The sequence below is a fragment of the Dromiciops gliroides genome, chromosome 3, assembly GCF_019393635.1.
Source record: "Dromiciops gliroides isolate mDroGli1 chromosome 3, mDroGli1.pri, whole genome shotgun sequence".
In the NCBI taxonomy this organism is placed as follows: domain Eukaryota; kingdom Metazoa; phylum Chordata; class Mammalia; order Microbiotheria; family Microbiotheriidae; genus Dromiciops; species Dromiciops gliroides.
In genome coordinates this window covers 506,604,126-506,630,949 of record NC_057863.1, presented here as the reverse complement: position 1 = coordinate 506,630,949, position 26,824 = coordinate 506,604,126, and the positions used below count along the sequence as shown (strand labels likewise).

Genomic DNA, 26,824 nt, shown 5'->3' with positions numbered 1-26,824 from the left:
ATTTAAATGCTTTATCACTATACACTGACAGATTTTGTTATTTCCAAAGATGAAACTCTTTCATATGAAGAGGTTTGGGGCCCTGGCATTTTAGACTTACTTATTAAAGTCAATGTGTGCAAGTCTTCTATGAAAATCTGCAGCAGCATCTGTGAAGTTTCTCACAGCAGAAAATAAGGAATCTTTAAAAGGAAAAAGAAGTACAGGTTTTTGGAAGAATAATGTCAGAAAAAGAGCCAATACTCTTAAAAGTGCTTTATATTTCAGAGGCTCACTCCCCTATCTATCCCTCCCCTTTCCAGATGGCCTTAAAAAATGATGAGGTTTTTTCCCCCTATTTTTTAGCTGATCTTGCCTGCAGAACTATGGAGGTGATTAGCAAATGTCTTTAGCAAGTAGGTGTTGTATGAAAATGGAAACAGTATTAAAATTTGTTTTTGAGAGGATAGCAGCCAAGAATCTTAGAAAGCCTGTAAATGGTAGAAAAAAAAAAACAGCTCAGGCAATAACAGGGAATACACCCACATAGATAATCTAAATTGTAGCGCTGCTCACACTCTGCATAAAGATGAAAGTGAAGCCTTTCATAATCTGCATTCAGCCCTACCTGTGTAGGTTTATTAATCACTATTACCCCTTTATTCCAGTCAAATTAGTCTGTTTACTGTTCCACTTCCTTTTTTTGGTGCCCTTTCACAGAGGAAAGGCTGATCCCCATGCCTGGAATTCACCCCTTCCTCACATCTACCTCTTAGAATTCCAAACTTCTTTCAAAATTGGCTCAAGTGACTTTTTCTATAAGACCTGTCCTGAACACCTCTGCTGCTGGTACTCTACCCATTCTCTCCCAAACTACTTTGTATTTAATTTGCTTTACATATAGGTAAACATTTGCTTCTAAAGAATTGTACCTGGCACAATGTAAGTGCTTTACAAATGCTTGTCAATTGATTAATGAGTGAACTCAAAATTTAGGTTAAAACAAACTCCCTTCTTTTTTGAAAAAGATTTCCAATCAGAACCTCACCTAAATGGCAATTTGTGACAAAATTAACATATCTGGAAACCTAAAATTTCAAGTTAATGGGGTTGGCCTCAATGTGGTAAAAGTTAGTGAATTTTCTTCAGACCTTCAAGTTTTCTAGGAAAGAGATCATGTCTTCATTATATTCTTGATGGTCCAACTGAGACCATTTTTTCCCATCAGTTCCCTCTTCTCTTCTCTTGAGTTCAACCCTCTGATCCCCACCCACACCTTCTTCCTTCTATCTCTTTATGAGGTGTAGCCCTTTTCCTTTCCAAGGCCAAACCCTAAGAGGGAATCTCTTATCTTCTCAAGTATACTGTCCTCCCAATCATCGCTGTTCCCCCTAAAAACCTTTACTAGAACCTACTCTCAAAGTATTTATATGTGTATCCATATATATGTAGGTATATAAATATATGTATATATACATACAGATATTTTTATCTTTTTATATCTATAGCTACCTTCTCTCTTTCTCACCCAAACTCCTAGAAGAAGCTTTTTAGACTTGTTGACTATTTACTTCCCTCTTACCTATGCCTCAACTCTTTGCAATATGGCATCTGATCTCATCTCTCTCTAAAGTTACCAAGAAACTCTTAACTGCTACATCTGCTGGTCTTTTCTTGGTCCTCATCCTTCTCAGACCCTTTGCTACATTTGACACTGTCAGCAACCCTCCCCTCCTCCTGGATACTCTTGCTTCTCTAGGTCTTTGTGATATTACTCTCCACTGGACAATTATCCCCTGCACGAAGCATAAAGATATACTGATACAGACATAAGAGGCTTTTGCCAGGAAAGTCAGACCACCACCACCACCTTGGCCACCTTCTCCCTAGAGACAGCTTGGTACCCAGAACCCAAGTGCCTTGAGAATAGAAGAAGGCTCGCCCTCCTTCTTGGCCCTCCTGTCTTGCTTTCATTCCATGTCCACAGCCAACCAAGGAAGCAACTCCTTGAAAGAAGAAGCTAGTAATCCCCCCAAGGAGTGATTGATTACCTTCTAAAGGGAAGCCAAACCAACCTAGGAGAATTAGCAAGGCACCCTGAGGGAGAGATGGGCAGCAGGCTATGCCTTACAAGTCAAACTATGACCACCAATTTGACTGCCACCTCTCCTCAGACCATAACAGAAACAGCCCAGGACCTTGAACTCAAGAGTCTTGTAAATATCAGTGTTTCCCAAAACTATCAGTCCTGCTTCCAGGCTATTTTCCATATTCAGGGGAGAATTCCTGTGAAGAAAGGTCCCACTTTCCTCAGTTCCACTAACTGATGACATCTGGCACCAATTGGCAGATAAACCCAAGAACTGTGGTAGTGGCAAGACATCCCACCATCACTGGTCCTGCTTCCAGCCCATCTAACTTCCTTCATGGGTTCTGAAGGTATAGCTACTGAAGACCAAACAAAAAAAGTTCTTGCCCACAAAGTTCTTGACACCATTAAACAGATCAACATTAGAAAGAGATGATTTTATCAGTCAACATGAAATTGACGATGATGTATTACCATCTGTTTTAGCTCTGCACCCTAAGAACCAAGGGACTTTTCCATCTGATTTGCAGGCATCATTAGAATTTGAGCTCCTTTAAGTCAGAAATTTTCTTACTTTTTTATTTGTATCCCCTGTGCTTATTAGCACTGTGCTTTGCACACAGCAAGTGCTAAATAAACGCTTTTTCATTCATTCTTGGTTTTCCTCCTATCTAACCATTTCTGTTTTTCTTTACTATACCATCATTTATAAAATTTCCTCAACAGTAGAAGTATCCTAAGGCTCTGTCCTTGGCTCTGTTCTCTCTATATACTTTTTTTGGTGACCTCATCAGTTCTCATGAGTTTAAAACAACTCAGATCTATATAGCCAGTCCTAGTCTCTTAACTGAGCTCCAGGCCCATGTATCTGGTGATATACCAAAAGCCAATCTGACATGTCAAACTGGATGTCCCCAGGACATCTCAAACTCAACGTGTCAAAAAAATCTCATTATCTTTCCACAAGTACTCTGTTCTACCAAACTTCTCCAGTTGTGTTGAGGACACCATCATTCTTCTACTCTTCCAGGTTTATCCTCCTTACTGCATATTTAGAATGCTTTGCCAAATACTACTGTTTCATACTTCCCAACATCTCTTAAACCCGATTCCTTCTCTTTAACACAGTCACCACTTTAGGCTAAAGTCTTATTACATCTCTCCTGTACTTTTTCTGTGGTCTTCTAGTTAGTCTCCCTAACTCAATCTCTCTCAATTCCAGTCTATACTCTACACAGCTGTCCAAGTGATTTTTCATTTGATGGTGTCAGTCCTCTACTCAATAAACTTCAGTGGTAGTGGTTCCCCTATTGTCTCTAGGGTAAAAATAGAAACTCCTTTGTCTTTTTAAGGCCTTCACAGTCTGATTCCAATGTATCTTTACATTTTCATTACATTATTTATATTACTACATTTAGAGTCTAACTAAACTGGTCTCTTCCATTCCTCACACTTGGCACTTCATTTTCCTTTCCTATGTTTTTGCACTACTCATGCCACATGCCTGTATTGCGCTCCCTCCTTCAAGACAGCTCAAGAACCACTTTTATACAAAGCATTTAAGTCACTCCCTCAACCCCCAGTGTTCTCTCCCCTATCTTGCATTAATTTGTATTTACTCTCTACATCACTTAGATATGTACATGTTATCTCCTCTAATAGAATGTACACTCCTTGAGAGCAGGAATTGTTTTTTTTTTCTTTGTAACCCCATTACTCAGTAGAGTGCCTGGCTCTAGTGGGCACATAAATAAGAGCTTATTGATTGCCAATTGATTGATGTACAACATCAGGACACTATTAAATGATAATGATTGTGATGATATTTAGGTGTGTACATGCACACAAATTATGTGTATATGCATATGTAAGTGTACACACATGTTTATCTACCTGACATGAGAGGGGTAAAGTTAACACATTTTTTTTTGGCTTTTTAAAAAATCCTTGGGCAAAATTAAACTTAGATCAGGATATATATTTGATAAAAGGCAGTCCATCCCCCTTTGCCATCTTACTTCTGTTTTATTCCTTTGTATATCTATCAGCCATAAGTCATTTGTGAGAATTACTGATAAGAACACCATGAACAGGTGAATATATGCAGCCGCATCAATGATAATAATAATTTCATTGTTGGACAGCATTAAATCATATGCTTCTTGAATACTCAATAGGGTCTGAAACCTACTTCTGAAACATACAAGCTATGTGACCCTGGGTGACTTATTCAACATCTCTAAACCTGTTTCTTGTTTTTTTTTGTTTTTTTTTTGTTGTTGTTTTAGCGGGGCAATGAGGGTTAAGTGACTTGGTCAGGGTCACACGGCTACTAAGTGTCAAGTGTCTGAGGCCAGATTTGAACTCAGGTTCTCCTGAATTCAGGGACAGTGCTTTTATCCATTGTGCCACCTAGGTGCCCCCTAAACCTGTTTCTTCATCTGCAAAACGTGGAAAATCAGATTCCCTACTCCACAGGCTCATTATGAAATTGAAATACTACTAGTGTAAAGCACTTTGCAAAATGTAAAGAACTATAAATATGTTGTTATTATCATTTATTATTACTATGGACAATTCAAAAACATCTTTAAGCAATATAGAAACATTCCTTCTTTAAATATACTATGTACCCATAACTTATGCCAACTATATAAGTTTCTTGTCCTCACCATCCTCCCCCAAATACTTACATTTAAATCATAAGGATTTCCCTTGAAACAGTGATTTCTAAATCATTTTACCTTGTCTGAGTCAGGAAGCAGAATTCTTATTTACCTCACATTTAAATTCATTAATTTTTGTCTATAGTATGACTTATTCCTTAACAGTAGTTGTCACTGTCCATAAAATCATAATATTGAACCAACTAATTGTACCCTAAAGGTTCAATTAGTCTAATCCTTTCATTTTACAGATGAGGAAACTGAGGTACTAGAAAGAGGAAAGAGCTTGTCCAATGTCACAAGAAGCAACTGGAAATGCTGGGATTCAAAATCAAGTTTCTGATTCTTAATCCAGTGCTTTCCCACCACTCTATGCAGCTGGTACCCAGTCAAGTGGAGGATTCAGGCATCTATCTGGATACCTCTTTGCATATTAAGTGGGCACTCTACCATCTAAACATTTTCTCCATATGGCAAGGCGGCTATAAAAAAAAAAGCCCAAGTCTTCCAAAAACTATAGTTAGTAATCTTACATGGAATTAAAAATAGCAATGTAGAACAGAATTAAGAATTATGTATTTTAAAAAGTGAACATGGACTCACATGTTCAGGGTATAAAATAATCATCCTTGCCTCAAATAAATAAAGCTTCAGAAAAGTTTTGCTCTTAATAAATATGGAAAATAATACCAGTAACATCACCTTTGTAGCTTTTTAAAGCTACTAATATCTTCTTTAAACCTTTATACAATGACTAAAAACTCTGCAAGCCTTCAAAGTACTGGTTACAGGTATTATAGATGCAGCTCAGTTTTAATTCTTTATAAGGGTAGTTATGGAAGAAAGGCATTTACCTACCTGATGTTTCCAGCACTTACCCACCCAAAAAGAAACATGCTACATATGTAGTTTGTTTAACACTTCCAAGGAAAGAACCAAACTGGATATGTAAATCTCATCATTTATAATAGATTTTATCACATTCATATTTTCTCTGTGTGTGTGTCTGTCTGTCTCTTTCTCTTTCTCTCTCTCATTCCCAGATTCAAATAAAATCTATAAAGGTGATGAGCAGGCAAATTTTGAAACAGCAAGCAAATTGGAAAAGCAAGCAAACTTTAATTAGTAATCCTCATGGATATTTGTTGGTACTCACAATTGCTGACTCTTGAAATAAGCAAAATTTAGTTTGGAATTTAATTCTTTGATAGACATTTATTTGCCAAACTTATTTTTAGAAATTAGTCCAATTTAATATTAAAACAAAAACTGAATAATGATAAAGATTGTTTGAAATGAATATCAAATGGTTAAGAAAGAAGGTAATTTCTTAATACTCTGATCCACAATAAATGTTTTATATATATATCCATTCAACTACTACTTACCAAATGATACTTTATGGTCTTTCAACTGTTGGTTATGTTTCTTGGATAAATTATAGATACTGGTAGCATAGTTTTCTAAAGCTTTTGCATAGTCTTGAATATTGAAAGGAATGATTCTGGAATCTGCAAGTTCATATACTAGTCCTCCTCGTAACTGGGCTACAGCAAGTTGTTTCTTAAAGGTAGGGTCATAAAACTGGTTGACCAGCTCAAAAGTCTCATAAATAGTGTGGTAAACTGGATAACTACTGAATTTGTCTGTTTTCTAGAATGGGGGAAAAAAAGCATAGACATATGTTAAATACTTTTAGCGAAAACAAAATTAAGCAATTGTGAAAAAATTATATCCATATGTCACTATAGCTTTCTCCACAATGAAGCAACAACATTAAATAACTGAAGTAAATAAAACAAAACAAACAAAAAACTTCCTAATACTTGTTCCAAAAGTGAAATGGGTAATGGGGTTGGTTGTGGCTTTCCTCTCCCAAGATAAATTGGAGAAAATACCGAAAACATGTGAGGAGATTTCTTGCTCAGGTAACTGGTTGAAGTAAATAGTTGCTTGACAGTTACCTGACAACTCTGACATTCTGTGATCCTGTATATATTTTTTTGTTTTGTTTTTGTTTTTTGTGAGGCAGTTGGATTAAGTGACTTGCCCAGGGTCACACAACAGCTAGTAAGTGTCAAGTGCCTGAGGCCACATTTGAACTCAGGTCCTCCTGAATCCTGGGCTGGTGCTTTATCCACTGCACCACCTAGCTGCCCCTATATATTTTTTGATATCCTTGCATGCTTATATTCATTCTCTTTATTTCTATGCTGTATATACTTATAAATTCACTTATCTTTCCCATTAGAATATAATCTCTTTATAAATAGAAATTATTTCATCCTTTCTACTTGTATTTTCAGTTCCTGGATCTAAGTAATTTAATCAATATTTGATCATTCTATGAAATCTAAATAGTCTAAAACTACACAAACCAAATGTTCAATAATTTGAAACTCTTAGTTCTTATTTTATAAACTTCATGGGTCATAAGAAGGAAGGTGACTTGTCCAAGTGCTATGTTTCAAAACTGGGTTCAAACCCAGCACTCTTCTTGTTTACATCAGATTGTCTCCTTTAACTTTGATTTAGGATCTATTTGAAATCTACTACAAATATCTAAATGTACTAAATATGTATTCCATACTTTCTTTAATAAACATTGTTTAACTTAAATGTACATGTATATTAGCAACATTGTGTGATGATCAACTATGATGGAGTTAGCTTCTCAGCAGTGCAATTATCCAAGACAATTCCAAAGAACTCATGATGGAAAATGTTCTCCACATCCAGAAAAAAGAACTGTGGATTCTGAATGCAGATTGAACCATACTGCTTCTACTTGTTTTTGTTTTTACTTTTTTGAGGATTTTCCCTTTTGTTCTGATTCTTCTTTCACAACATGACTAATGCAGAAATATATTTAATGTGATTGTACATGTATAACCTATATCAGATTGCTTTCTGTCTTGGGGAGGGGGGAGGAAAGGAAGATGGAGAAAAATATGGAACTAAAAATCGTATGAAAACAGATATTGAAAACTATCTTTATATGTAACTGAAAATAAAATTATTTTATGATTAAAAAAAAGATTTTCAGAAAAAAAGTATATGTATATTACACATGCCTGGTACACCCAGTAAGTCATATGCTATTCAATAGTTTAAATTACCATATTTACAACCAATCAACTGAGGAAGAAGATTGGAATTGGAATAAAAAAGCCTACTTTGTTTCTCTTTATAGCCCCATGGTAATAAGAAGAGTAGTAAAAGGAAATCTCAGGGGCAGCTAGGTGGTGCAGTGGATAAATCACTAGCCTTGGATTCAGGAGGACCTGAGTTCAAATCTAGCTTCAGACACTTGACACTTAACTAGCTGTGTGACCCTGGGCAAGTCACTTAACCCCCATTGCCCCACCCAAAAAAATAAAAAAGGAAAACTCAGCTTTGGATGGGTCTTTTATTAACTGTATGTTCTCTGAATCAACATTTCATTGAAGAAAAGCTGTTTAGAGGCATCGATACTAGAAACCTTTATAAAGGTCTATACTTTTAAAAATGAGTCTGAAACTTCAAGCTATTGACAAGCTTGATGTTTTAAAAGTACAAATTGGGAAGGCATAGATATTCTAATGTAACCGGAGTTTGAAAGATTCCCCAAACACCTCAAATGTTGTCACCCATGTGGAACACACCAGGGACCTAATTTATGAAGAGACATTCTGTATCAGGGTAGACTATCAAGTATCTGAGAATACCTTTTTCATTGGCTGCATAGCCATAACTGGCCATATCTTTAAATCTTCCTCAGTGAAGTGGCTTTCTTTTGAATGACATCCATGGATAAAGGACATATTCACTGACAGCAGGGGGCACCATGGAGTAAAAGCTGAGTCGGGAAAGGCCTGAGAGCAACCTTTTCATTAGGCTCTATGGCCCTGAAAAACGGGCTTGGGATTTTGTTCTTGTTTTGTCCTTTTCAGTTCTAAGTACAAGGAGTGGAGTCCCTAGACACAAGAGCTCAAGCCACTAGGGCCCTGAAGCCCAGGTTTCCAACCTGGTTGTGGCTACTTGCCCAGCAGGGAAGCCTTAACAATCCAGGGCAACTAGACATAAGAGGAGGGGAGGAAGACCCCAGGCATACCTTTAGATTTAGAACTTGGTGGAACTAATACTATGTAGGAACTGAGATAAATGTTTTATCCAACCCATCCCTTTCCTGGAGTACCTGAGTTCAAATCCAACCTCAGACACTTGACACTTACTAGCTGTGTGACACTGTGCAAGTCACTTAACCCCCATTGCCCTGGATAAAAAAAAAAGAAAGGAAAAAAAGCTAATCTGACTTTAAAGTGGTTAAATAGAACTGGGGGTTTGGATCCCTAAATTTTTGGGAACACAATTGGTGGGGGCTTAAGCCAATGGCAGAGACCAAAAACACCCCTAATTCCCTAAAGATACTGGAAAACCTTGGGGGCAAAAAGTGAAATGTAACACTGGCCCTCAAATAGTGAGGACCAAAAAAAAATCACTATTACATTAGGAAAAAGTTTCCTTAAGAAAAAGTTGGGGGTTTTTTTGGAGTTTTTAGTGGATTAATGTACAAATCAAGTCATCAGTATTATACAGAACCAAAAAACCCCAACATGATCTTGGGAGATATTAAGAGAGACATTGCTTCCAGGATGAAGGAAGTAATAATAATCCCTCTGTACTCTATCCTGATCAGACTACATCTGGATCATTGTTTATTTCTAGGTGCCATATTTTAGCAGGGTGTTGTTAAGGTGGAAAGTACCTAGAAAAGGTCAATCAGACGTATAACAATACTAGTAATGATTAACTCTGTGGCACATTAAAATCTGCCCAGCACTTTGCATTCATTATCTCATTTGATTCCCATAAACATCAATTAAAGGAACTAAGAATGTTAGCCTAGAGAAGTTTGAGAGGGGATATGATAGATATCTTCAAGCATCAGAAAGGCTGGCTCTTAGAAAAGGAAAGATGTTTACTTCACTTGGTTCCGGAAAGCAAACCTAGGATCAATGGGCAGAAATCTCAACGAAGCCAATTTAGCTTTTATATAAGGAAAAAATGTTCTAACAACTAAATAGAGCTGTCTAAAAGTGAAATGAGAGGAGGTAGTGGCCTCCCCTCAACTGGAAATCTTTAAGCAAAGGACAGATGAAAGATCACTTGTTGGGGCTATTGTAGAGGAAATTTCTCTTCAGATATGGGTTGGACTAGTTAGGCTTTGAGATTCCTTCAACCCCTGACGGTCAATTCTGTGAACTATGTATGCATTGTTTTGCTCACTGCTATGGCACTAGTTTATTTTAGATGTAATAATTCACAATGCGTGAAGTAACACTTCATAGTCTATAAAGAAACTTATAGAAGAATGAAACCAAGAAACCTGTTTACCCAGTATAGTTCATCAAAAGTGGCAGCATTTGCTTACTTGACCAATACACACAAACACAATGCAATCTATATATATGTATACACATACATTTACATACATAAAAATGTGTATATGTATGTTATAGATAGGCGTGTATATTTTATTGTTTATTACTGTTCATTAATTTTATTTATTATTAAATTTTTGTTCATATGTGTATATAGGATAAAATTCTTATTCCAAATAATAAAAAAGCTTACCCTGTTCTTAGTATAACGGGCTCTACCTGAAGCAATTCCAAGCCTCTGAAAATAAGCTTCAAAATCACTCCCAGATCCAAGTTTATTTATTCTACACAGAGAAAAAAAAATCAACATGAAGTTAAGTCAACTTCCATAGTAACTCACAGCCTAAGTCTACCAAAACTCTACTCCTGACAGGAGACAGGAGATTCATATTCTGAGAGAATTTAATTAATTTTTGGATGAAAATATAAATAACTGTTTTAAGTTGAGAATAACCATGAGAGGTCGAATCTCCCACCGTCAGACAACTCTCCAAATCTAAAAAGTTATAGAAAAGTTGTTAATCTATATCAATGATAAGAGCTGTCATTCTAGGAGTTTCTTTTACTGATGAAAACATGGGACAAGATGAAAATCACAATCTACAGGTAAAGATTTTTTCCCCATAAAATGCTAGAGCATTTCAGTCCTGAAAAAACTAAATGCATCTTATTTTCATTTTTGTAATAAATCCAATATTGGTTAGTTTTTTTTTTTTACTTTAATAAGAAAGAAAATAGTTGGAGGTAGATTTAGTCACACAACTCACATCTAGAAAATCCAATTAAAAAGAGGGAACGAGGCAGGGGCAGCTAGGTGATGCAGTAGATAAAGCACCAGCCCTGGGTTCAAATCCAGTCTCAGATACTTGACACTTACTATCTTGTGTGACCTTGGACAAGTCACTTAACCCTCATTGCCCCACAAAGAATAAAAAAGAGGAAATGAAACTGAACTTTTTCATATGACTTTTACATCTTTTGTCCTACTTTTTGGTCCTGGAAGTGAACACATAATGAAGAAAAAAATGACAAAATGAATACAGGAAAATAGCCATAAGGAAAAAATGAATTAAAAAGTATACAAAGTGAATGAGCCATTATCTTGCTTTTATGCTGTTTCTGTATATCAGAACAAAAATTAGTAATAAATATAAAAGCACCCTAAAAGAAATGGGCAACCTGACAACAACTTTGTCATATACCCATTGTCCTACTAAACAGTTTAGATTAGAATCTAGTGTAGAGACAGGGAAAACTAGGGTTAGGGTTGGGGTTTTTGTTGTTGTTTGTTTGTTTTGTTTTATTGTTATTACATTATAAACATTTACAGATTACTTCTACCCTGGTGAGATTATCTTGTAACAAAGTAAAACAGGTAAAACTAATAATAGAGTGATCTACTCACCTTTCACCTCAATATAAAAAAAAATTTTTCTCTCCCTCCTAACCCTCTTAATGGGGAAGGAAAAAAAAAGAGTTTTTTGGAAGTTATGTTTTTAGATAGTCAAGAAGCAAGTGAAATATGCTGCTTATATTCTAGTACATATAAAACGTGTTTAAATAATTTACCTAGGAATATTTTTATCTTCAGGTGAAGGGTCCTTTTTCAACCAGCTTTCATAAAGAGATTTGCTTTCAAAACCATCATCAGGGCTGTCAATCTGGAAAGGTAAAACACATACTGGAAAATCAGAAGGAAGAGTATCATTTGTGTTACTACATGATACATATACAAATATACATATGAACAGCTGAGTGGCAGTCTGGAGTCAGGAAGATTCATCTCAAGTTCAAATCTGGCCTTAGGCACTAGCTCTGTGACTCTGGGCAAGTCACTTATACCTGTTTCCCTCACTTTCCTCATGTGTAAAATGAGTTGGAGAAGGAAATGGCAAACCACTCCAGTATCTTTGCCAAAAAAAACCCCACCCAAATGGAGTCACAAAGAATCAGACATGACTGAAAAGTGATTCAACAGCAAAACATACATACATGCTAATTTGAATTTTTGAAAGTTATTAACAAACAGCATTTTATACATTGAATTCCATAAACCTTTATGTAAATATTTGTCTAAGCTAGTATGCATTCCAACTTAATATTCTAAATTATGGCTCATTTGTAGTTAAGTGACTATTTGCAAGTAGACAAGAAGTTATTTCCCTGGTGGTGGCTTTTACCATTATTACTATTAAAAATGGAAGTCTTTTTTTAAAGCATTTTTTAAAAGATTTAAAAAAAATTTAAATTTCTTGGCATTTTTTTCTTTAACTAGAAACTTTGGGCAGAATTTGTACTTTGATAACTTTTGCTTAAAAAAGATATGGGGAGGGGCAGCTAGGTGGCACAGTGGATAGAGCACCGGCCCTGGAGTCAGGAGTACCTGAGTTCAAATCCAACCTCAGACATTTAACACTTACTAGCTGTGTGACCCTGGGCAAGTCACTTAACCCCAATTGCCTTACTAAAAGAAATCAAAAACAAAAACAAAAGATATGGGGAAGTCCTAAGAATGCTAGATATGATCCATGTTAGGAAAGCTTATTTGGCAACTTCGAACAGTAAACTCAGCCTAAAACCACCAAAACACTATTACTGACTAGAGATGAAGTTCACTTTTTGAGATAATTTAATTAATTTTTAGATGAAAACAGAACTGTCTAAATTAAATATAATCATAAGAGGTTTAACTTCTCAGTGTCCCAAGAACCCTGTTAGTCTATAAGTTACAGAAAAGTTGACAATCTATAAAAATGGTAAAATGTGCCACACTGGGAGTCTCTTTTACTGATGAAATCACAGGACTAGACAAAAAAATACAACCCATTTTTCTCAGTGACAATTCTGGAGTAAACCAAACCTATACATACGTTCTTTTGCTGGAAGGAGAAAGCAAAACTGCGCAAACCTGTGGCTATAAGAAGTGTTTACAAGTAGCTCATGATATCCCTCATCTAATTTTTTGGTTTTTGTTTTTATCAAGAGCCTTCATTCTGGCCCAGATTTACCAACCTATTTCTGTTCCAACTTTCCCTATTTAATTCATATAAGTCCAATGTCTCTTTAAAATTAGTAAAATTTCACTTTTAAACACAGAACTTTAGATTAGGAAGGGGCTTTAGTGATCACTTGACAAAATCCTCTGAATTTACAGGGAAGAACCCAAGGACTAAAGAGATTAAATGACTTGCTTAATTATTTAGTGAAAGGTAAAACTAGAAGCAAATATGCTAGGCCTGCCCCTTCTATGACATCACACTCTGAACACACTGTCAGCAGTGAGTGGACCAGTTTTTTACATATTGGGCTAGATGTAAGGAGACAGGAAGAAACATTTTAATGACAGAAAAAATGGTGTCTAAACTACGTGAAACAATTCAATATAATACTAAGAGTCAAGCGTCTAGAGCCCTTGGTATAAGTCCTGACTATCTGTTCACCCATAGGCAGGTAACTTTCCTTCTAGGGTCTCAGTTTTATTGGCCATAAATGAAGTGTGACTAGATAATCTTGAAAATCTCTTCTGACTTTTACTTTCAAGAAATCAACAAGTCTATAACTGGCTAATGAGGGGCACTAGAGATCCCTGAATTATTTTTTTCCCTATCTCTCTTACTTCCTTTTACTACTCTATGCCTCCTCTTTATGGAAACTGTTATATTCAATTTAAGTACTGTAAGAAATAAATTTAATTTTTTAAAAATCCCTGTCAATAAGTACTCATGAGTCTTTTGTGTTTTAAGAAACCCTTTTGTGCTACATAAAAATTTCTCCTGTACCTGACCTACTTTGTATACTGAGTAACTTTCTAAAAGGTATCTTATTTGGGGAGATTCTAGACATCAACTAAATCTAAGCTTTGTTTAAGGACTATCCTATGAGTTCTACTTTGGGGTGGGGCCCACGAGTATAGGCAATGAGAAAAGTTGACTGTCTTTCTTAAAGACCAAGCTACATGAGGATTGACCCTACTTCACCTGAGCCAAGAACCTCAGATTCCAAATTAGCCTTTATAGATAATATATGTAGGGGCTGCCCCACATGCTTTGGGGAAGAATGAGAACTTGGTAGTGTCCCTTGTAATGGATATTGTCCCCAAGGAGTTTTTAAAATAGTACTACATAGGATGAAGGAGCCCTAGAATGGAGTTTGTATAGAGTTTTATGGTTTATGAGGCAATTTCTTACCAGTGAGGGAGGTAAAGCAAGTATTGTCCTGCCTGTTTTATACATGAGGAAACATAAACTCAATGAGTTTAAATTACTGTTTTTCCCAAGCTTATAGAGGTGATAAGTATCAGAATTAAAATTCAAAACCAGACATTCTGACGATGAAGTGAGAGTCTAATGCATCTTTTAATCTGCTATTTCTCTACATGACAACTTTTAGGCTGAATATAAAATATGATTACATGTATTACCACTGCCTAGAGAATGACTAGGGATATCACTCATAATTTGTGATATTAAGAAATATAAAACACAATTTCTTAATATTCTGTTGACTAGAAGGAAGTGACAAATTTGGAGTGTGAAAGCAGAGAAATGTTTACCTTATTTCATGCTGATTCATTCTAACTGAAGCTAGACATATAAAATGCCTATTCGTACAGTTTCTATATTTCAAACTGTCATGATTTAAAAATAATTCACTCAAATATAAGAATTCTAAATAAAATGTGTGTATTCCCTATTATATAGTAACTCTTTATAGTAAGCACTTTGAGGAAAGAGTCTTTTTTTTAGTTCCCAGTTCCTAGCAAAAGGTCTTGAGCATAGCAGGTCTTAAGAGATGCTTCATAAATTTAATTTATCTGATATTTTGTGACAGATTCATTTACATACCTCTTTTGTCAAATTATAGACCAACTTGTAGAGAAGGGGTGTGCAGTCCACTCTAAGGGTGTAATTGCCTAAGAAAGAAACACAGATATGTGCAAATTAAATGTCAGTTATTTACAATTCTAACTTTATTTTCCAATATTTTAATTATAAGCATAATGCAATATTCTTAGAAATTAACTCTTCTTTCCCTGGGGAAGGGAAATGAGGACACAGCTATATAGCCAGAGGGAAAGCTCTAGCAATAAGGGTTGGGACCAGGAGCAAAGAGAAAATATTCTTATTCTAGCAGTTCCCAGGGGGAATCTGGGATGTAAACCCTTCAGCACTGCAAGTTCCTGGAAAGAAGGAATACTCCAGGGTCTTAGCAATGTTTAAAAGGTTGGAGGAAGGCTGATGTAATTTTTCCTATAACTGGGTTGTTCATAGGTAGGAGACAGAGGACAAGAAATGAAACATTAAAAAAGATCCCAAAGAATCCTAGATACTTCCTTTAATATTCAGAGTAAAGAGCAGCTAGGTGGCACAGTGGATAAAGCACTGGCCTTAGATTCAGGAAGACCTGAGTTCAAATCCATCCTCAGATACTTGACTAGCTGTGTGACCCTGGGCAAGTCACTTAACCCTCATTGCCCTGCCCCCCCCACAAAAAATCTATTTTGGGGTGGCTAGGTGGCGCAGTGGATAAAGCATTGGCCCTGGATTCAGGAGTATCTGAGTTCAAACCCAGCCTCAGGCATTTAATACTTACTAGCTATGTGACCCTGGGCAAGTCACTTAACCCCAATTGCCCCACCAAAAACAAAAACAAAAACAAAAAAACAAAAAAACAAAACAGAGTAAAGGGGATTATTAATAGTGGGTGTTCCAAGTCAGTGCAATTTTAAGCCTTTGAAGTTTTCATCTACACTAAAATTTTTGAGACACCCTGTATGTTTTGCCAATCACCATAACTTGAAAGCCAAAGTTCATCTCTAGACTCATAATTTTAGACCTTCAAGGTATATGCAAGACAACCTTATCCAATATCCTTATTTGGGAAGAATAAAACCACCACAACAAAGGTTTAAAAGGACCAAAGTCGAATTTAAGAGGATCTTTGTGAGACATTTACTTGTGTTTTAATATCAATGCATGTACTGTTTCCCAGAAAGAATAAAAAATGAAAGCAAATTGTTATAGTATCTCCAGTGACAGAAATACAATTGGACAATTTACAGGAAGAACCAATGAACATTAAGTCTACCAAAGGTATTGGTGAAATGGATTTTGTGTGTGTATGTATGTGTGTGTGTGTGTGTGTGTGTGTGTGTGTGTGTGTGTGTGTGTGTGTGTGTAGGAGGTGGGGAAGGAGAGAGGGAGGAAGAGAGACATCATTTAACTAATAAAATGGGAAACAAAGATAGCAATAACAGGTCACAAGAAGAAAATGGCTTAGATGGTACACTAGCAAATACTTCAGAAACTAAAAGATGAAATTATTTATATGAAACAAATTTTACCTTCTATGGATGAGTCAGAATTTATATAAGCAATGCTTCTCTCTTGAAGTATTTTTGCATTCTCCTATAGTTGAGGTAAAGTTGTTATTTTATTCTTAGTCATTACCATATAAGAAAATGTAAACAAAATAATTGAGTTACATCAGAACAGTCAGTCAATACCCTGATAAATTAAATATCAATTCCCAAAGTTCCTCCCCAAAAGAAGATTCTCATAGAATAAAATCTATTAAGTACAGTTGTAGCCATGGTTTAGAGCCTGTAATTTTCTACCTGAAAATGCACTCCAAAATTATTTAGCAAATAGACTTGTTTAGGAATCCTTTTTTTTTTTTTTTAGTGAGGCAATTGGGGTTAAGTGACTTGCCCAGTGTCACACAGCTAGTAAGTGTTATGTGTCTGAGGCCGGATTTGAACTCAGGTACTCCTGACTCCAGGGCCGGTGCTCTATCCACTGTGCCACCTAGCTGCCCCCAGGAATCCTTTTAACAAAGAAAAGTCAGGCTTGTATAATGGACAGGGAGCTGGCCTCCAAGTGAGGAAGGCCAAGTGAGGTTCCAGCCCCGCCTCTGCCACATATTGAATGTATGACAGAGGCAAATCATAACTTTCTGAGACTCTAAGTTACAGAAAAGGTACTGATCTGCATTGGAAGTTTCTTCACTTCCTAATTGCCCACATAACACTGAAATCAGAAGCCCATTTTCTACCCCTATCTTTTAGCAAGCAGGATCTTATCAATTGGTCTTACTAATCCTCCTGAACAGTTCCTGATACAGAGAACCACACAAACCCATCTCCAATAGAAGGAAAAAATATTTATTATTCTTCAAAACTGGGAAGGGGGTGGAACTCAGTGGAAGGAAAACATGGCTAAATACAGAATAAAGGTGTTTCTCACAATGCCAAAGTGATAGTTATCAATGTGATGCCCGTAATGTTAACTGAGAAGGAAAGTACTGGATCATGCTTATATATATATTCATTAATCACAGTATCTAGAACATCGTAAAAATGATATAAAAATTTAAAAAATACTCTAAGAATGAATATTTTTATTATTCTATATTTCATTCTTTCTAATCTCTTCTATGTGCACCAACCCTATTATAAATTGTATAATGATTTATAAAACAATATTTTAATTTTTATATTCTCTTTGATTTCTATGTGTACCAATCCCATTGTTAATTATAAAATTATTAAATGTATACATGCCATATATTCTGACTCGATTGTAAGTTCCTCAGAGGCAGAGAATGTGTTGTTTTTTATCTTCTTATCCATAGTATAAGGCACTGAAGGTGTTTATTGTTTTTTGAATTGAATTCAAGTGAACTGAAGTATTAAGGGCCATTTACACCCAGGAGAAAAGATCAATTAAGGACCACCTTTAGTGACTGTAATTATTATGAGGCAGTCCATTCAATTTTCAGAAAGCACTGCTAAATTTTTTTTTTATATTGAGCTAAACTAAATCTGCTTACCAATATCATCCATTCCTTGATTTGACCACTGAAACTACACAAATGAACTATAATCTCCCTTCCACATAATGGTCTGTAAAATATTTGAGAACATCAATCATGTTGTCCTATGTCTCTTTTCCAGAATAATCATTTGCAATTACTCAACCCCTTCAAGTGTGGCTCAATTTAACATGGCTCCAATACCCTTCAATATCCTAGTAGTTTTCTTTTGGGTATGTTTATCAATGTTCCTCTCAAAATACAATGATCAAAAGTAAACATAAAACTCCACATATGTTCTGATCGCAGAATTGAACAATTAAGACAATTACCCCACTCAAACTCAATACTTTCATTATTCTTGTCCCCTAAGATTTAGTTAGGGTTTTTTAAAGCCATTTTGGGTTGGAAGTCAGCTAGAACTCTTAAGTCTAAATTGTTCTCACAAGAACTGTGACCCTGACACTTCTTCATCATCCTACACTTATGCCATTGATTTTCTGAATTTAAATGCAAGCCTTTCTTATTCAATAAATATATTCCTCACTCTTAAAATTCATTTTGTTACCTTTAGTATATCATTTCAGACTTATCAAATATTTATAAATCTTGATTTTGTAATTTCAGTAAATATTGCAACTAAATAACTCAGTGGGTAGGGTACTGGGCCTGGAGTCAAGAAGACCTGAGTTCAAATCCGGCCTCAGACACTTGACCCTGGGCAAGTCACTTAACCCTCATTGCCCTACAAAAACAAAAACAAAAACAACCAAAAACCAAAAACCAATAAAATAATCCTTAAAAAAAATTAAAATTACAAAATAAATCTTAGAAAAGAAACCTGAAGCTTGGAACCAGAGCTTTTCTAAACCTATTATCCCAATATTGATATAACTGTAATATCATGCAGCCCATATGACTTGATTTTGTCCACAATAATAATGAAAGATCTTGTTAATTCCCTTACTAAAATCTAGGACATGCTATAAACATTATTTCCATGATCTCTGTCTAGTATTTCTATGATCAGAAAAAAAATGAAGTTTGTCAAGTATGACCTATTCCTAGTGAAATCATAATGGGTCCCAAGGATCATTATTTTTCTAAGTGCTCACAAAGCATCCATGTAATAATCCCTTCAATAATAATTCCATGGTTTGAAATTTTTCTGATTCTTAGTTTTTCTATGTTGTAATTCAAAACAACATTTATCCATTTCTGTTCTTCTGGAATTTTTTCCACTGAAAACGATTTTTCAAAAGTTACAACAACAGCATTTTAGCAATCACATTAATGTTTTTCTTGCCAGAACCTCAGCTAAATTTAATTTCCTCCCCCCTCCCAAAATGGTTTCAATTACAGCTACTAGGTGCTCCTTGACTATATCCTCCCCTATCCTAGGTTCCAATATTATTTTGTTATATCCTTTCCAGCATGAAAAGCAATCTTACTAAAAAAGACAGAGAAAAATAAAATAGGCTTGGCAAAGTTCTATCTTATATCTTAACGTTATCTATTAACACTGGGCTCTTCTATTTCTTGCTCTTCCTTCATACCTCAAACATTACTTTATAAATCTCCCTTTGTTGCCCTTAATATTTTTGAAATTCACAACTCATTCCAAGTTTAGTTATATTCATTGAATAGGGTAGGAATAGAAAATTTTCCGGGAGATGAAACTCCCTCTACCAGTCCAAGTTGGCTCCATCTCTGTAACTTATAATCTTAGAAGTTGATTAGACTACTAAAAGGTTAAACATGGTGCTGTGTCACATAATCATCATGGAGCAGAAGAATTTGAATCCAGGTCTTTCTGGTTTTAAGGCCAGTTCTCTATCTACTGTGCCATGCTGGCACTGACTACAATGGCTACAACTAATAATAAATTTAAGTTCCATATTATACTTCACTAAAGGTAAGAGAGAAAGAGCAAGAAAGACAGGAGAATTGAAAATGGCATAAAATGATAGAGTTTAAGAAAATGTAATTAGAAAAGGTACAGGGAAAGACAAAGAACACACATGGAAGAAATGATAAAGAAATCCTCGCTCAGAGGGGAAAAAAGAGACAAAGATATACAGATACATGGAATAATATCTCCACCTCATGGTCTCTTAAAGAATTGTTGCTTAAGTCTTTTAATAATGTTTGGAATTTGGCAACTTATTTGATATCACTGTTTATGATTGGCCCCCCCTGCCCCCACCAAATCCAAATGAAATCTACTCTTCAGCTAATAACTATATCATCTGATTTTTTCACTTCCAAAGAATAAAAGTAGCTACAAAAATGATTTGTCATAACTATTCAAAGAATAACTCCTCTGTTCTTGAAATCATGAAATGGATATTAATTATGCAATAAAAGAGAAAACTATTTTCCCTAAAGGACCAAATTCAATGGCTGATTTAGCTCATTTGTTTTTATTTTTGTTTTTTGTTTTTCTTGTTTGCATAATTTTTTAAAATGTTCAGTACTTCAAAGGTCAAGAGGAAGCCACAATCTACATTAACAATTTTGGTTAACATTCCTTTAAAAAGAAGAGTGAGGGGGCAGCTAGGTGGTATGGTGGATAAAGCACGGGCCCTGGATTCAGGAGGACCTGAGTTCAAATCTGACCTCAGACACTTGATACTCACTAGCTGTGTGACCCTGGGCAAGTCACTTAACCCTCACTGCCCTGTTTAAAAAAAAATAAAAAAGAATAATAAAAAAGAACAGTGATATTTATAGCTAATATGGATTTTAGTCTAACCTCCTCATTTTACTGAAGAAGAAAATGGGACTCAAAAGGGTTTTGACCTATCCAAAGTAATGGAAGAATTAAGTGGCACAGTCTAGATATAGATGTGTTTCTAAATCTATTAGCAGAGCCTGTTTTAAATTCATTTCTAGTATGATTGTTATCATAACTTTAAATGAGGATATAATGGTATAAATTGAAGTTTTGGTTTAAAAATGATCAAAGAATTCATGACATATTTTTCTTAGAACTCCAATCATAACTCAAGATTTAAAATGAATACTAATAAACTAAAGCTTGTCCAAAGTAGCTCTGCTAGTCTTGATAATTTTTGTTATTTTTTAAGTTAATGATCTATCTCATTTTTATTCAGTTCAGACAGAATCTAAATTATTTGAACAATAATAAATAAATCCTTTTTACATAACACTTTAGTCAAAGGCTGTCTTAGTTTGTCAAATAAACAGATATAAAAGTACAGAAGACAATTTCTTCAGCAACTCTCAAAATTAAAAACCACAGTAGGCAATAGTTGCTATTTGTAAATTTCTATAGGTATACATACATTTGTTCATTGCTGCCAAAGGAAATGACAAGAATGGTCTCTTCTTTATTTACCTCAGCCCATTCTGTGGAACCCAAGAGTCCAAACTCTTCTGCATCCCAGCTAGCAAAAATAATAGTTCTTTTTGGTCTCCAGCCTGAAATTATAGTTAATTTTCAGTTAAACACAGGATCACAGGATCAAAGACTTTGAACTGGAAAGGCCCTTAGAGGTCACTGAGTTCAACTTCCTCATTTTACCGTTGAGGAAACTGAGACCCAGAAAAGCTAAGTGACTTTTCCAACATCACACAGGGTTGTGTCAGAACCCGGATTTGAACCCAAGTCCTCTGACTATAAATTCCGCACTTTTTCCAGTGCACCATGCCTAAAAATAAAAGAAAATGAAATGTGTCACTCTCATAATTACTTCACGCTCTCCCTGCCCCAAACTTCATTTGTTTACCTCCACTCATCATTTTTCCAAAACTCCGGACAACCTCTTGTAGAACAGCCGCCCCAGTGGTTGGGTCAATAGCACCAAATACCCAAGAGTCCCGATGACCTCCAAGAATAACATACCTGTCTGAAAACACACATATTTAAATGAGTGATAATTCTGAATACAAAAACATATGCTAAGCCATCTAATTATTTAAGTTACTAATCATCTCCCTTCCACATTAGAAAAATAAAACACAGAAAAGAAGCTTTATCTCAGTTGTGCATATTTTACTATTTAACAATATTTCATACTTCTACTAATACTAATAATACAAGGTACCATGCTTGGTTCTTTAAACCTCTGAAAATATTGAATCTGAAAAAAAAGTTAATAGCACACCTGGTTCCATGGATCCTCTGATGATTCCAATTACATTGTAAATCCTTGTTATTTCATTGATATTGTGAACATGCATTCTGACTTTTCTGTCAATTGAAAAAGAATAGAGAAAAATTATTTTAAGGTTTTATAACTAATAGTTTTGGGACCACATGCAGAAAACTGAATGTCTAATATTCTATGTAATTTTTCCCATCCTACTTAATGGATCCCCTGACATCTATTCATAGACCCCAGGTTAAGAACCTTTTATCTAAGATACAACACAGGTAGGCACAAGGAGGCTGGTTTGGAGACCTGGCCAGATAAAACAAGCTCTGAGCACCACCTGGTGGTCTATGCAGAAATTGTACTCCAAGTAATTTTCCTAGTCCTGTCCCTGTGCCAAGACACACAGACCCAAAGCTGCTGATGCATCAGCCCTCCCCACACCCCTTCCCCCATTCTTCCTTTCCTTATCTTTCCCTTCTTGGGAGAGCAAGTGTTTGTTCCCTAAACTTACTGCTATTTCTTTTCAGTGTTATTTTTTTAAATTTCAAGTTTTAAAAAAGATAAATTTGTTAACCACTGTTATTACTGATGTGTTTTTAAATACCCAAATGAAGCAGAAAAAAGACAGTGGGTGGGAAAAATGAATACGTGAGTGAAACAGATGTCATAACTATGATATATATTCACTAGGACAATTTTATCAGCTGGGGGCTGAGAACTATAGATAAAAAGAATTACTGATTCATTTTTACAATTCACCAAGGCAAAGAGAGAAACTTAAACTTCTCAATCTTGCTAGGTAATTAAATAAGCAGCTATGATTGGGGGAAGCTGTGACAATCTGGAACTGGCATGGGAGGTGGGCCTTGGCTGCTTTCTTTTCCAATTGTTTCTATTTCCCATGGACTTAAATGGGGGGGAACCCCAAAACACTCACAGAGGGAGTAACCAGTGAGAAAGTTACACCCAAAGAAAGGAGTCCAGAGAAGTTATATGGAAAGACTGGTGCAGCCAGAATTATGTTATGATAGCAAATGCTTAATTGCTCCCTAGAATTAGCTCTCTGGGCGGGGGTGGGGGGAGTAAGTATGACATAATTTCAAGATTAATCTGCTTTCTTAACAGCTTTTCCATTACTTGTGTCTAGACAATCAAAGGATAAATCAAGCCTTAGCCATTTGTCTATAATCAAGGTGTAAATGTTCACACTAAATATTTAAAACTTGGCATACCCACGAGCCAGTTCCAGCCCACCAGTGGACCCATACAAAAGACCTGCTCACAAGAACAGCATAACCACCACCCACACTGCTGCTACATTAGAAAGGAGGGCAGAAGTTCATTAACTCTGATAATAAGGTATTCCCACTCACTATGCTATTTGGTAAATTTTCTTGCCACTTCATGTTGATTTTATTTGTACTGGTCTACTAATTGTTCTTTTAGCTCTACTTTCTCTACTTCACTTCATGAAGGTCATAACTGAATTTTGTCCCTCCACAGCAATATTCATGTCATGTAATTTGTTTAGTTGTTCCTAAATCACTGTACACATATTTTGTTTCTAGATTTTTATATCATAATTGATGCTGAGACATTTTTGTATAAATAGGTTTCTTCTTGCAGTGAATAACTAACTGCCTTAAGATAGAGTCCTTATAGTAGAGTTTCTGAATCAAAGGGTATAAATAGTTTTAACTTGCATGCTTCTAAATTATCTTCTAGAATAATTACATTAATGCATAGCTCCAGCAGTGAATTAACATGCCTGGTGCTGCATAGCCCCTCAAAAATTAATCTTCTCATCTTTTGGAACCTTAGCCAGCTTAACTGGTATAAGGCAATGCCTCAAGTTCTAAGCATTATAAATTTCAGGTAATAGTATTGCTTCTTTTTTCCTTTTTTCAAATCAATAAAATTCTAAGATTTAACAGAAAAACTGATTTAAAGTATGAATACTGAAATATGAAAATTATGCATTTATAGAAATTGTATTAATTCCCTCACAAATGGAGGGTTAGATAGCAATATTTAATGATTTGTTATATCCAAGAAACAAACTTAAAACATAAAGATACATACAGAATTAAAGGTAGGATCTGGAATAAAAGCTTTTATTGCCTGAATTGAATTTTAAAAAATATATAAATCACAATTATTTTCAGACAAAATTGATATAGTCCAGTAAAATAAACCAGAAAGAGATTATGTTTAAAGGCATACAATAAGATTAGGACTAGAGATTAGCTCTGTGACTACAACAATATAAAGAATTCCAAAATGAAGAAAAAGAAACTCCCTTTACCAATGCAGGTCAGTCAATGTCTTCTCTGCAATTAGTCTTAGAGAGCTGCCAGAGCACTGAGAGGTTCAATAACTTAACATGGATCAGCTAAGCAGGATAAGGTGGAAGCAGAACTTGAACTCCAATCTTCCTGCCTTTGAGGCCAACTCTCTCATTATGTGTCATACTACCTCCCTCTGCATGTCTCTGTGTGAGTGTCTCTCTCTCTCTCTGTGTTTCTTTCTCTTTCCTTCTCCCTTTCTCCTCCATCTTTTCCTCTCTCTCCTCTTCCACCCCATCAACCTCAGTCCTCAAAGGAAATGGAAATTAAATTACAAGATTTAGATAGAAAGAAAATAATTGTTGGGTATGTGTCTCTCAATGTTACCTCTTGGATTTACACAAACCTCACAGGATAAACAGGATAGAAGTCAATGCTTTGAGCAGAATATTATAAGGATTAGATACTCAAGACCTTTCCCAATTACTAGAATATGCCTATTCTGCAGTATCATCTAGCATTTCTGTAAAAAACTGATCAAATAGGGGGCAGCTAGGTGGTGCAGTGGATAAAGCACCAGCCCTGGATTCAGGAGGACCTGAGTTCAAATCCGACCTCAGCACTTGACACTTATTAGCTGTGTGACCCTGAGCAAGTCACAACCCTCATTGCCCCACAAAAACAAAAACAAAAAAAATTTTTAAACCCTGATCAAATGCAAAGTCATAAATATATTAAGAAAGGTAGCCATTATTAAACACATTCATTCCAGACTAGACTCTAGTCCTTCAAAGGATTTATTAGTTTGTCAATGTAAGACCAAATTTAAGTTTTCTCATGATTTTCAATAACAATCATAAAAATCTTTTTTATAGATTGGCAATATTCCATTATATTCATATACAACTTGTTTAATCATTCATTAATTTATGGAGATGTCACCTTTTTCATAGTCTTTCATGATTCTCTAACCAGAGGTGATCTCTCCCTCTTGTAAACCTCTACAGAATTTTACCTCTACATCTCCTATGACACATCACCTTCTGACTCATATCTTGCCTATTAATAAATATAATTTATTACTTCCTAATAGATTATGTACTCCATGAAGACAGGGTGCATGTCTTCTAAATCTTTTTTATTCCCCTCAGCATTGAGAATATTGCCTGAAACATAATAGTAGGTGTTCAATAGAATTGAAGTATTAAATACTAATTTATCCTATATCTATGGAATAACTAAAATATATTTATATCTATCTTTCTACCTATACAGCTAGACGGCGCAATGGATACTGGGCCTGGAGCCAGGAAGACTCATTTTCATGAGTTCAAATCCAGTCTCAGACCCTTTCTAGCTATGTGACCCTGGGCAAGTCACTCGACTTTGTTTGCCTCAGTTCTTCATCTGTAAAATGAGCTAGAGAAGGAAATGGCAAACCACTCTAGTATCTCTACCAAGAAAACCCCAAATGGAGTCACAAAGAGTCAGACATGACTGAAAAATAATTCAACAACTAAGTATATATAAAAGATGAAAAGCCTGTGTGGTTCAGAAAAATTAAGAAACTTGTCCATGTGATACAGGCTTGGGAGATATGACTGACTAGCACACCTAGTCTTGGTCTTCCCTTTTTACCCCTCATCCAATTCTACTAAAGTTCTAATTCTGTGCCTCACTCTGGCATGGAAGTGAAATTGTATTCTAGAAGGCTATACCAGCAGGGCATGATGTCTGGCATCACTGTAAAAGCTGGGAAGTCTTCAAGGATAACCTGGAGATAGATTCTGTGTCATTTATTCCAAGAACAATCTAAGTTTAGAAAGACTCAACACCAAAGAACTGGTTATAGGGACTCCTGATGACCATCTATTAAAGCATGGACAAACTGCACTGAACTATTAAAGTATGAACTGCACATCAATGAAATCACAGATTCTTGAAGCAACAACAACATTTATTAAATTCTTGTATTAGATGAGTAATAACTCTATTTGACCTTATGGGTATATAAAATAGAAATAGCAGTCACTACCTCTTTGAATTTATAATCTAGTTATACACACATTTACAAATAATCTGGTCATATATCCACACATATATTTTTAATTTCTATGTGCATATTTCTTATGTAAATATGAATATTAATATGAAAGTGTTTATCATAAATATGTATGTAAGAAATGCATAAATATAAGAAAAGGACCACATCATAAATTCTTTCCAAATAGAATAATAGCTTTGGGATTGAGCAGAATGAAACCCTTGAGTTGTTGTAGTAATAGCAGTAATAGCTCCTTGTACAAATATAATTATTTCCATTTTATGGAGATGAGAAAACTTAGCCTCATAGAGACAATATCCGTTGCCTTAGATCACATACCTATGAAATGGCAAGACTAGGACCCAAACCCGAGTCTTCTGATTCAAATGAGAGAACTCTATACAC

The 26,824-nt window shown here is 35.4% G+C and overlaps 1 protein-coding gene across 1 annotated transcript in view; it reads right to left on the bottom strand.

Annotated features, from left to right (window-relative positions):
* Window positions 1-26,824, bottom strand: part of LOC122751982 (N-acetylated-alpha-linked acidic dipeptidase 2-like) — an 84,015-nt gene that overhangs the window by 23,076 nt on the left and 34,115 nt on the right. The window contains exons 9-17 of the mRNA XM_043999246.1: window positions 22,100-22,185; window positions 21,722-21,841; window positions 21,331-21,413; window positions 16,501-16,564; window positions 15,002-15,069; window positions 11,727-11,818; window positions 10,351-10,441; window positions 6,123-6,387; window positions 101-182 (exon numbers count right to left, since the gene is read on the bottom strand). Coding sequence (XP_043855181.1) covers window positions 101-182; window positions 6,123-6,387; window positions 10,351-10,441; window positions 11,727-11,818; window positions 15,002-15,069; window positions 16,501-16,564; window positions 21,331-21,413; window positions 21,722-21,841; window positions 22,100-22,185 — 951 coding nt within the window. The remainder of the gene's footprint in view (window positions 1-100; window positions 183-6,122; window positions 6,388-10,350; window positions 10,442-11,726; window positions 11,819-15,001; window positions 15,070-16,500; window positions 16,565-21,330; window positions 21,414-21,721; window positions 21,842-22,099; window positions 22,186-26,824) is intronic.